Genomic DNA, 12,514 nt, shown 5'->3' with positions numbered 1-12,514 from the left:
ACAGTGGGCACACTTTTTGCGACATCAGTGCTCCTCTGCAATGAGATATCAGACAGCAAATGAAAATGTTGGAGGAGGGAGTACCAGTGGATCGCTCCCTCTTTCACCATTGCTTTCAACTGAATTGGCATCCGCTATGGGGCCTGTGAGTCGAGGGGGCCCGGTGCCAATGTTAGTGCTGGGCCTCCTCAACTCATGGGCTCTATAGTGACCACGTAGTCTACTGCCATTGGCTCCTTGCCCCTGAGTATTCACCTTCTCTGGGTCCAACTAGATTACAGCTCATTTACATAGAGTAAATCTCTTGATACAAGGACGTTCTGGAGATTAGATCCCAACCTCTTTCAAAAATTAGTGTTATAGTCTTGTCATACTGTCGAGCTTCTGCACATTTATCGAACTTAAGTGTTGCCATCCTTCAAGTCCTGATCCTACGTCCTGTGTATCTTCTCAATACAGAAAAATTGATTTGGTCTTTTTTTGTAAGTTTAAGGCTATGTGCGCACAGTGCGTTTTTCGCGGCGTTTTTACGCATTTTTCGGGTGCGTTTTTGGCCTCAAAACTGCATGACTTTGCTTCCCCAGCAAAGTCTATGAGTTTTCATTTTTGCTGTCCGCACACAACTTTTTTTTTAAGCTGCGTTTTTGAGCTTAAAAAAAAATGGACATGTCAATTCTTTCCTGCGTTTTTCTGTGTTTTCCGCCCATGCAATGCATTGGAAAAACGCAGCAAAACGCAGAGATCAAAAACGCAGCAAAACGCAGCCAAAAACGCACCAAATCGCGGTAAAAACGCATGCGTTTTTTCGACGCGGGTGCGTTTTTGTGCGTTTTTATGCACAAATGCACAAAAACGCAGCGTCAAAAAAACGCAGCGTGCGCACAAAGCCTAATTCTTTTTTTTGTGATTTCCCTCTTAAATATGCTATTTAGATAATCAGACGTAGCAAGTGTTTTAGACTAATTGTAAATTCACTAAACAAACTTTACTTAAAACAATCTAAATATACCAAATTTTAGGAAGTTTGACTTTACATGGCTATTTGGACATTTACAATGATGCAATCATGGCTTTATCTGATTTTTGCACCATTTCTTATCAGCTTCATGGAGAAATGGACCTTGGCTTTCAAGTTCCTGAATTCCATTTATAAAATAGAAGACCTAAACAGAAGAACAAACCTGTAGATCCTCAGACTTGTGAGAAGACATCTAGAAAACATGTGGAAGCTTCTACTGCTGCTTTTGGTGGGGACGGCCTGTGCTCAAGAATCTGGTGAGTTAACAATCATTTCACACTGATGCTGATACATTTTCAAATCAATTGTCTTGGCCGGTATTATGGTTGTTACTACTGATATAGTAAATGTACTTGACATGTAGGATTAGGGACCCTGATTCCAGCAATGTATCACTTTCTGGGCTTCTCTCTGTAGTTATGACAAAATCACTGTTTCATCTGCTGCAGATCTATCAGTTCTCTGAATGCTGAGCTCTGTATAACCCCACCCACACCACTGATTGCCAGCTTTCTGTATATTCTGTGCATAGGCAGAAAGCTGCTAATCAGTGGTGGGGGTGTGGTTCTAAAGAATTCATGAATAAGGAGGACTACGTGGCAGCTAGTTGACTAGTCTTCTAGTGATAATCTCTTATTGATAAAGTGATAATCTCTTACTGATAAAATATTGATTTTATCAAAACTACATCAAGCAGTGAAGCAACACATCACTGAAATCAAGGTCTCTATCTCTACATTATGCTGCTCTCATATTACTTGGCAAAAACTGGTGATAATTTAAGATAATTATTAATTATTTTTGGACAACTAACTAAAGTTATTTAGGCCGAAAATGGTTCAAACGAGCCTAGCTAATTTTACATTTTACATATGATAGTGGACCTCGCATTTTTTTAGCTATTTAGTCACCATTGCATATGCTCTAGTTTTATATGTGTCTCCTGCTTAAGGTATCTTTCCACTTGTGCACAGCTTCCGATGCGAAAGCATTGGAAGCAATATGCTAATGACCCTCTGCTGCGACCATCATGCGACTGTGATACAATCTTGTGATCGATTCACAGCTGCGGAGAAGAGGGAGGGAGCACTTTCTCCCATCTCCTCCACTGCCCGTCTCTGCGTACATAGAAAGAAATAAATGGCACTTCCTCCGTGCAGATATTTGTGGACGTCGGGGTGAACTTCAGGTTCCAAGGCCATACGTTATAATAATTAAACAAGGCACTCCCGAAAACGTGTATTTTATTCAATGTGCAAAAAGAACGTTTTCGGTCCTATATGGACCTTCCTCAGTTGCACATTAGTGGAGTGAATGTCAGCGTGGGATGACAGGCACGGTGTACACCGCCGCATGGGAGCCACCATGTCTCTACTAGAGTTGAGCGCGGTTCGTGGTTCGTGGTTCTCCAGTTCTAGGCTCGAGTGATTTTGGGGCATGTTCTAGATCGAACTAGAACTCGAGCTTTTTGCAAAAGCTCGATAGTTCTAGAAACGTTCGAGAACGGTTCTAGCAGCAAAAAACCAGCTAAATCCTAGCTTGGTTTCTGCTGTAATAGTGTAAGTCACTCTGTGACTCACACTATTATGACATTTCAGTGTATAGTGTGCGTGAACAGCGCCTTCAGATCACTGCTGTTTCTATAATGGCGATCGCCATTTTTTTTTTTTTTTTCTTGTCTTCCTTCCCTAAGCGCGCGCGTCTTGTGGGGCGGGCCAGCATGTCAGCCAATCCCAGACACACACACACCTAAGTGGACTTTGAGCCAGAGAAGCAACGGCATGTGTGATAGGATGTCCATGTCACATGTCCCTGCATTATAAAACCGGACATTTTCTTCCAGGACGCCATTATCTGCCTTCTGCGTCTTTGGTGTCAGACATCACTGTCGCAGCTCCGTCCTCCTGAGTCCTATAGCCGATACAGCTGTATGCGCTGCATACACAGCGTTAGACAGCTTAGGGAGAGCACTTTATAGCAGTCCTTTTAAGGGCTCAAACCGGCAGGGTCAGAGTTAAGGTGACAGGTCCTGAAAACAGCGCCAGCGTCTGTGTAGCCAAGGTCAGGGATTTCCTCCCTGCATTTCCCTATTAGGAGGGATAGAAAGGCAGGCTTCCATTCCTCTACCCAGAGCCCCAAAATCCTGGTACTGTACCCTCGTGTCCTCTGCATACTCCAACTCATTATAACTAAGTCATTATACTAGCAAACACTCAGTGTACCTAGTGGCATCCTATACGTGGCTATTGGACTTTGCTATAGTCCCACTAGTGCAAAGACATTTGCAGAGCGCATCTGCCTGCGTTGCACACTCCAACTCATATAACTAAGCCATTATACTAGCAAACACTCAGTGTACCTAGTGGCATCCTATCTGTGGCTATTGGACTTTGCTATAGTCACACTAGTTCAAAGACATTTGCAGAGCGCATCTGCCTGCATTGCACAATCCAACTCATATAACTAAGCCATTATACTAGCAAACACTCAGTGTACCTAGTGGCATCCTATCTGTGGCTATTGGACTTTGCTATAGTCCCACTAGTGCAAAGACATTTGCAGAGCGCATCTGCCTGCGTTGCACACTCTAACTCATATAACTAAGCCATTATACTAGCAAACACTCAGTGTACCTAGTGGCATCCTATACGTGGCTATTGGACTTTGCTATAGTCCCACTAGTGCAAAGACATTTGCAGAGCGCATCTGCCTGCATTGCACACTCCAACTCATAACTAAGCCATTATACTAGCAAACACTCAGTGTACCTAGTGGCATCCTATCTGTGGCTATTGGACTTTGCTATAGTCCCACTAGTGCAAAGACATTTGCAGAGCGCATCTGCCTGCGTTGCACACTCCAACTCATATAACTAAGCCATTATACTAGCAAACACTCAGTGTACCTAGTGGCATCCTATCTGTGGCTATTGGACTTTGCTATAGTCCCACTAGTGCAAAGACATTTGCAGAGCGCATCTGCCTGCATTGCACACTCCAACTCATAACTAAGCCATTATACTAGCAAACACTCAGTGTACCTAGTGGCATCCTATCTGTGGCTATTGGACTTTGCTATAGTCCCACTAGTGCAAAGACATTTGCAGAGCGCATCTGCCTGCATTGCACACTCCAACTCATTATAACTAAGCCATTATACTAGCAAACACTCAGTGTACCTAGTGGCATCCTATACGTGGCTATTGGACTTTGCTATAGTCCCACTAGTGCCAAGACATTTGCAGCACCTCTGCCTGCGTTGCACACTCCAACTCATATAACTAAGCCATTATACTAGCAAACACTCAGTGTACCTAGTGGCATCCTATCTGTGGCTATTGGACTTTGCTATAGTCCCACTAGTGCAAAGACATTTGCAGAGCGCATCTGCCTGCATTGCACACTCCAACTCATAACTAAGCCATTATACTAGCAAACACTCAGTGTACCTAGTGGCATCCTATCTGTGGCTATTGGACTTTGCTATAGTCACACTAGTGCAAAGATATTTGCAGAGCGCATCTGGCTGCGTTGCACACTCCAACTCATATAACTAAGCCATTATACTAGCAAACACTCAGTGTACCTAGTGGCATCTTATACGTGGCTATTGGACTTTGCTATAGTCCCACTAGTGCAAAGACATTTGCAGAGCGCATCTGCCTGCATTGCACACTCCAACTCATAACTAAGCCATTATACTAGCAAACACTCAGTGTACCTAGTGGCATCCTATCTGTGGCTATTGGACTTTGCTATAGTCCCACTAGTGCAAAGACATTTGGAGAGCGCATCTGCCTGCGTTGCACACTCCAACTCATATAACTAAGCCATTATACTAGCAAACACTCAGTGTACCTAGTGGCATCCTATACGTGGCTATTGGACTTTGCTATAGTCCCACTAGTGCAAAGACATTTGCAGAGCGCATCTGCCTGCATTGCACACTCCAACTCATAACTAAGCCATTATACTAGCAAACACTCAGTGTACCTAGTGGCATCCTATCTGTGGCTATTGGACTTTGCTATAGTCCCACTAGTGCAAAGACATTTGCAGAGCGCATCTGCCTGCGTTGCACACTCCAACTCATATAACTAAGCCATTATACTAGCAAACACTCAGTGTACCTAGTGGCATCCTATCTGTGGCTATTGGACTTTGCTATAGTCACACTAGTTCAAAGACATTTGCAGAGCGCATCTGCCTGCGTTGCACACTCCAACTCATATAACTAAGCCATTATACTAGCAAACACTCAGTGTACCTAGTGGCATCCTATCTGTGGCTATTGGACTTTGCTATAGTCACACTAGTGCAAAGACATTTGCAGAGCGCATCTGCCTGCGTTGCACACTCCAACTCATATAACTAAGCCATTATACTAGCAAACACTCAGTGTACCTAGTGGCATCCTATACGTGGCTATTGGACTTTGCTATAGTCCCACTAGTGCAAAGACATTTGCAGAGCGCATCTGCCTGCGTTGCACACTCCAACTCATATAACTAAGCCATTATACTAGCAAACACTCAGTGTACCTAGTGGCATCCTATCTGTGGCTATTGGACTTTGCTATAGTCCCACTAGTGCAAAGACATTTGCAGAGCGCATCTGCCTGCGTTGCACACTCCAACTCATATAACTAAGCCATTATACTAGCAAACACTCAGTGTACCTAGTGGCATCCTATCTGTGGCTATTGGACTTTGCTATAGTCCCACTAGTTCAAAGACATTTGCAGAGCGCATCTGCCTGCGTTGCACACTCCAACTCATATAACTAAGCCATTATACTAGCAAACACTCAGTGTACCTAGTGGCATCCTATCTGTGGCTATTGGACTTTGCTATAGTCCCACTAGTGCAAAGACATTTGCAGAGCGCATCTGCCTGCGTTGCACACTCCAACTCATATAACTAAGCCATTATACTAGCAAACACTCAGTGTACCTAGTGGCATCCTATCTGTGGCTATTGGACTTTGCTATAGTCCCACTAGTGCAAAGACATTTGCAGAGCGCATCTGCCTGCATTGCACACTCCAACTCATTATAACTAAGCCATTATACTAGCAAACACTCAGTGTACCTAGTGGCATCCTATCTGTGGCTATTGGACTTTGCTATAGTCCCACTAGTGCAAAGACATTTGCAGAGCGCATCTGCCTGCGTTGCACACTCCAACTCATATAACTAAGCCATTATACTAGCAAACACTCAGTGTACCTAGTGGCATCCTATCTGTGGCTATTGGACTTTGCTATAGTCCCACTAGTGCAAAGACATTTGCAGAGCGCATCTGCCTGCATTGCACACTCCAACTCATTATAACTAAGCCATTATACTAGCAAACACTCAGTGTACCTAGTGGCATCCTATCTGTGGCTATTGGACTTTGCTATAGTCCCACTAGTGCAAAGACATTTGCAGAGCGCATCTGGCTGCATTGCACACTCCAACTCATATAACTAAGCCATTATACTAGCAAACACTCAGTGTACCTAGTGGCATCCTATCTGTGGCTATTGGACTTTGCTATAGTCCCACTAGTGCAAAGACATTTGCAGAGCGCATCTGCCTGCGTTGCACACTCCAACTCATATAACTAAGCCATTATACTAGCAAACACTCAGTGTACCTAGTGGCATCCTATCTGTGGCTATTGGACTTTGCTATAGTCCCACTAGTGCAAAGACATTTGCAGAGCGCATCTGCCTGCATTGCACACTCCAACTCATAACTAAGCCATTATACTAGCAAACACTCAGTGTACCTAGTGGCATCCTATCTGTGGCTATTGGACTTTGCTATAGTCCCACTAGTGCAAAGACATTTGCAGAGCGCATCTGCCTGCGTTGCACACTCCAACTCATATAACTAAGCCATTATACTAGCAAACACTCAGTGTACCTAGTGGCATCCTATCTGTGGCTATTGGACTTTGCTATAGTCCCACTAGTGCAAAGACATTTGCAGAGCGCATCTGCCTGCGTTGCACACTCCAACTCATATAACTAAGCCATTATACTAGCAAACACTCAGTGTACCTAGTGGCATCCTATCTGTGGCTATTGGACTTTGCTATAGTCCCACTAGTGCAAAGACATTTGCAGCACCTCTGCCTGCATTGCACACTCCAACTCATTATAACTAAGCCATTATACTAGCAAACACTCAGTGTACCTAGTGGCATCCTATACGTGGCTATTGGACTTTGCTATAGTCCCACTAGTGCAAAGACATTTGCAGAGCGCATCTGCCTGCATTGCACACTCCAACTCATAACTAAGCCATTATACTAGCAAACACTCAGTGTACCTAGTGGCATCCTATCTGTGGCTATTGGACTTTGCTATAGTCCCACTAGTGCAAAGACATTTGCAGAGCGCATCTGCCTGCGTTGCACACTCCAACTCATAACTAAGCCATTATACTAGCAAACACTCAGTGTACCTAGTGGCATCCTATCTGTGGCTATTGGACTTTGCTATAGTCCCACTAGTGCAAAGAGATTTGCAGAGCGCATCTGCCTGCGTTGCACACTCCAACTCATATAACTAAGCCATTATACTAGCAAACACTCAGTGTACCTAGTGGCATCCTATACGTGGCTATTGGACTTTGCTATAGTCCCACTAGTGCAAAGACATTTGCAGAGCGCATCTGCCTGCGTTGCACACTCCAACTCATATAACTAAGCCATTATACTAGCAAACACTCAGTGTACCTAGTGGCATCCTATCTGTGGCTATTGGACTTTGCTATAGTCCCACTAGTGCAAAGACATTTGCAGAGCGCATCTGCCTGCATTGCACACTCCAACTCATAACTAAGCCATTATACTAGCAAACACTCAGTGTACCTAGTGGCATCCTATCTGTGGCTATTGGACTTTGCTATAGTCCCACTAGTGCAAAGACATTTGCAGAGCGCATCTGCCTGCGTTGCACACTCCAACTCATATAACTAAGCCATTATACTAGCAAACACTCAGTGTACCTAGTGGCATCCTATCTGTGGCTATTGGACTTTGCTATAGTCCCACTAGTGCAAAGACATTTGCAGAGCGCATCTGCCTGCATTGCACACTCCAACTCATAACTAAGCCATTATACTAGCAAACACTCAGTGTACCTAGTGGCATCCTATCTGTGGCTATTGGACTTTGCTATAGTCCCACTAGTGCAAAGACATTTGCAGAGCGCATCTGCCTGCGTTGCACACTCCAACTCATATAACTAAGCCATTATACTAGCAAACACTCAGTGTACCTAGTGGCATCCTATCTGTGGCTATTGGACTTTGCTATAGTCCCACTAGTGCAAAGACATTTGCAGAGCGCATCTGCCTGCGTTGCACACTCCAACTCATATAACTAAGCCATTATACTAGCAAACACTCAGTGTACCTAGTGGCATCCTATCTGTGGCTATTGGACTTTGCTATAGTCCCACTAGTGCAAAGACATTTGCAGAGCGCATCTGCCTGCATTGCACACTCCAACTCATAACTAAGCCATTATACTAGCAAACACTCAGTGTACCTAGTGGCATCCTATCTGTGGCTATTGGACTTTGCTATAGTCCCACTAGTGCAAAGACATTTGCAGAGCGCATCTGCCTGCATTGCACACTCCAACTCATAACTAAGCCATTATACTAGCAATTTATGCTGCCAGTTTAAGGGCCGTAGTTGCATTGTCAGGGATATTTATTCTTTATTATTCTGCTGTTAATAAAGCTAGACCACCACTGCAATCTTCACCACCTCTCAATTTTTACTACCACATTTTCAGTCCACAATCTTGTCGCAATCAACATGAGTGGCAAAATGACAGATGCTGGTGGAAAGGGGAAGAGGCGTGGTGGAAAAGGCAAAAAAGGTTTTGTCTGTGGGGAAGGTGGCAAAGCTCCATTATCATCTGCTGAAGATAGACCATCTACCAGCAAAAGTAAGATGTCTACTACTTACCGTGGACAATCCGATGTGCTCCCTTTTTTACGGACACGAACAACAGGAAGAAAGGTAGATGATGGGCAAAAAAGGAAAATGCTTGAATGGATCTCAAGTGGTCCAACTAGTGCCCTCTCAGCCACTTCAAGTACCGCATCCAAAAAACACCAGTCCTCTGAGTTGTCATCCCAATCAAACTTGCTTTCTCCCAGCTCTGAAGTCTCCATCAGCCCTGCACAGTATGGTGGAACTGAGATGGCTGAGTCTGCAGAGCTGTTCAGTCACACTATAGCCTGGGAATCAGAGGTCTGCTCCCAAGCTACAGTGAGTACAGAACAGGAAATGGTCTGCAGTGATGCCCAGAACCTTTGTGACTCTGATTCAGGCCGTGAGGACCAAGTTTCTGAGCATAATGTTGACCCTTTGTCACAAACTGTAACACCTGTGGTTATAGACAATGAGGAACATACTGATGAAGATGAGACGCAGATACCCGATTGGGATGACAACTTAAATATTCGGTCAGGGCAAGAAGAGGCTCGGTCTGAGGGGGAGGGGAGTGCAAACACAACAATTGATGATGAAGTTCTAGATCCCACCTACTGTCAACCCCCAGTCAGGCACTCGAGGAGGTCAACAGAGGCGGTGGAGGAGGATGCAACCGACGACGAAGTTACCTTGCGCCTTCCTGGACAGAGTCGGAGCACTGGTAGCACGTCTACAACTGCATCCTCAGCCACCACTCTGCCTCTGAGCATTATTCGGGGTGGATCAACAGGTCGCATGGCCTCTAAGCCTTGCCTAGCCTGGTCCTTTTTGACATAGAAAAAGATCGCCCAAATTATGTGATCTGTAAACTTTGTCATGGTTCTCTTAGTAGAGGTCAAAACCTCAGCAGTTTGACAACTTCTTCCATGAATCGTCACATGAATAAATATCATAAGTCCCGGTGGGAAGCTCACTGTGCTGCAATGCGGCCTAGCGGAGCGAACCATCCACGGCCTGCCCCTTCCAGTGCATCCGCGCGCTCTTCATCTTCTAGGACTGTGGGGACAGCTGTCACACCTGTTTTTCCACGCACAACTTCCACCACTGTAACCGCAACAGGCAGTTTTCTTGGTAGGTCGTCAGTTGGTTTGGAAGGGGAAACAAGTGAGTGTGTACAGCTCTCTCAGACATCGATAGCACCAACGTTGGATGAAGGCAACATCATGTCTCCGCCTGCACTTTCCTCACAAACCTGCATTTTTCCAGGGACACCCTACTTAACACCGTCTACACACAGCAGCCAGATCTCTGTCCCTCAGATGTGGTCAAATAAAAGGCCACTTCCTGCGACCCATGACAAAGCTAAGAGGTTGACTCTATCCCTCTGTAAGCTGTTGGCTACCGAAATGCTGCCTTTCCGCCTAGTGGACACACAGGATTTTAGAGACCTTATGTCTGTCGCTGTGCCCCAGTACCAGATGCCTAGTCGCCACTACTTCTCTAAGAAAGGTGTGCCCGCGCTACACCAGCATGTCGCACACAACATCACCGCTTCCTTGAGAAACTCTGTGTGTGAACGGGTGCATTTCACCACCGATACTTGGACCAGTAAGCATGGACAGGGACGTTACATGTCGCTGACTGGGCACTGGGTAACTATGGTGATAGATGGTGAAGGGTCTGCTGCACAAGTCTTGCCGTCCCCACGACTTGTGTGTCAATCCTCTGTCTGTCCAAGTTCCGCCACTGCTTCTGCATCCTCCACCTCATCTGGGTCCTCCACCTCCGCCCCAAGCCTGCCTGGTCAGGCCACCAGCGTTCTCACTGCGCAGAAGGAATCACGCACCCCTCATTACTATGCTGGCAGCAGAGCGCAACGGCATCAGGCGGTCTTTAGCTTGACATGTCTTGGGAATAAGAGACACACAGCTGAGGAGTTGTGGTCAGCTCTGCGGTCCGAGTTTAATAAATGGTGTCACGCTCCCCGGGTCCCCTGTGCTGCCCTCCGGCTCACCTGTCACGCTCCCCGGGTCCTCCGTCTCGCTTCCCGGTTCCTTGGTCCGGTCACCGCCGCTCCCCGCTCTCCAGCACCCCTTGCCAGCGCGTCCCCAGCGTCCTGGTCCCCGCACCCGGCGTCCGTCGGCTTCACAGCCCCATCCTGGCCCTGCTGCTTCCTCCTCGCAGCTTCCTGCTCTGGCTTCTGGCACTCGGGCAGCGCGCATGCGCATTAGGGCGCGCGCGCGGTCATTGACCCTTTCTTAAAGGGCCAGCGTCCATTAACAGGAAATGATGCAAAACAGGTACAGGGTATAAAGGGGGTTTATGTCCAAGGGGGCGGGGCCTGATCTTCGTGTTTCTTAAGCTAGGAGTCAGGTCTCCTGGTGTATATGTGTATATACTCACCTATCTCTCTTGTAGAGCCGTGCCTGCCTCGCCATCCGGTCCAGACCGAATCCCAAACGCAGTCCATCTGCCATCCTGACAGTCCGTACCATCTCGGATCCCTGCGGTGACCTGTCATCTCGCTCCAAAGGTTCCGGACCCCGCCTGACATCTTCTCGGCTTCCGAACCTGAGCTGCGTCACCCGGACTACCACCAGTGACTCCGTAGTCCCAGGGACTTCTCCGTTATACTCCTGTGCACGGACTGTTCTGCTGCCTATAGTGCTCCAGCTACCGGACCCCTTACCACCATCTAGGAGTTCGGCCCAGTGGATCCACCTCCTGGGTCTGCCCGTCCACCTGGCCCTGACAAATGGTTGTCTCCACTCAAACTGCAGCCTGGTAAGGCCGTGTGCGACAATGCTGCAAACCTGGGTGCGGCCCTTCGCCTGGGCAAGGTGACACACGTACCTTGTATGGCTCACGTGTTGAACCTTGTCGTCCAGCAATTTTTAACACACTATCCCGGCCTAGATGGCCTTCTGAACAGGGCACGAAAACTGTCTGCTCACTTCCGCCGTTCAAGCGCCGCAGCTGAGCGACTTGCATCGCTCCAGAAGTCTTTCGGCCTGCCGGTTCATCGCCTGAAATGCGATGTGGCGACACGCTGGAATTCAACTCTCCACATGTTACAGCGACTGTGGCAGCACCGCAGAGCCCTGGTGCAATACGTCATGACGTATAGCCTGGGCCAACGAGATGCAGAGGTGGGTCAGATCACCCTGATGGAGTGGTCTCAGATCAAGGACCTATGCACCCTTCTGCACAGTTTCGACATGGCGACGAATATGTTTAGCGCTGACAATGCCATTATCAGCATGACGATTCCAGTCATTTACATGCTGGAGCACACGCTAAACACTATTCGGAGTCAGGGGGTGGGACAACAGGAAGGGGAGGAACTACAGGAGGATTCATATGCGCAAGGGACAACAACATCACCAAGGTCCAGACGTTCATCATCACCAACGCAGCAGGCATGGGACCATGGGGGACAGGGATCGACAAGGGCGCATAGTAGCAGGCGAAATGTTGACGAAGGTGCAGGAGAACATGAAGAAATGGAGGACGAACTGTCCATGGACATGGAAGACTCAGCGGATGAGGGAGACC

General features: G+C 46.9%; 1 protein-coding gene across 1 annotated transcript in view; it reads left to right on the top strand.

Moving 5' to 3' along the window:
• The first annotated feature begins 1,182 nt into the window (after positions 1–1,182).
• LOC142309958 (proteoglycan 3-like) overlaps positions 1,183–12,514 on the top strand; it is a 53,777-nt gene continuing 42,445 nt past the window's right edge. The window contains exon 1 of the mRNA XM_075347430.1: positions 1,183–1,275. Within this exon, the coding sequence (XP_075203545.1) occupies positions 1,221–1,275 (55 nt within the window). The 5' untranslated portion in view covers positions 1,183–1,220. The remainder of the gene's footprint in view (positions 1,276–12,514) is intronic.

Source organism: Anomaloglossus baeobatrachus, chromosome 5, assembly GCF_048569485.1.
Source record: "Anomaloglossus baeobatrachus isolate aAnoBae1 chromosome 5, aAnoBae1.hap1, whole genome shotgun sequence".
Classification (NCBI taxonomy): Eukaryota; Metazoa; Chordata; class Amphibia; order Anura; family Aromobatidae; genus Anomaloglossus; species Anomaloglossus baeobatrachus.
This window is presented reverse-complemented; position numbering and strand designations above follow the sequence as displayed.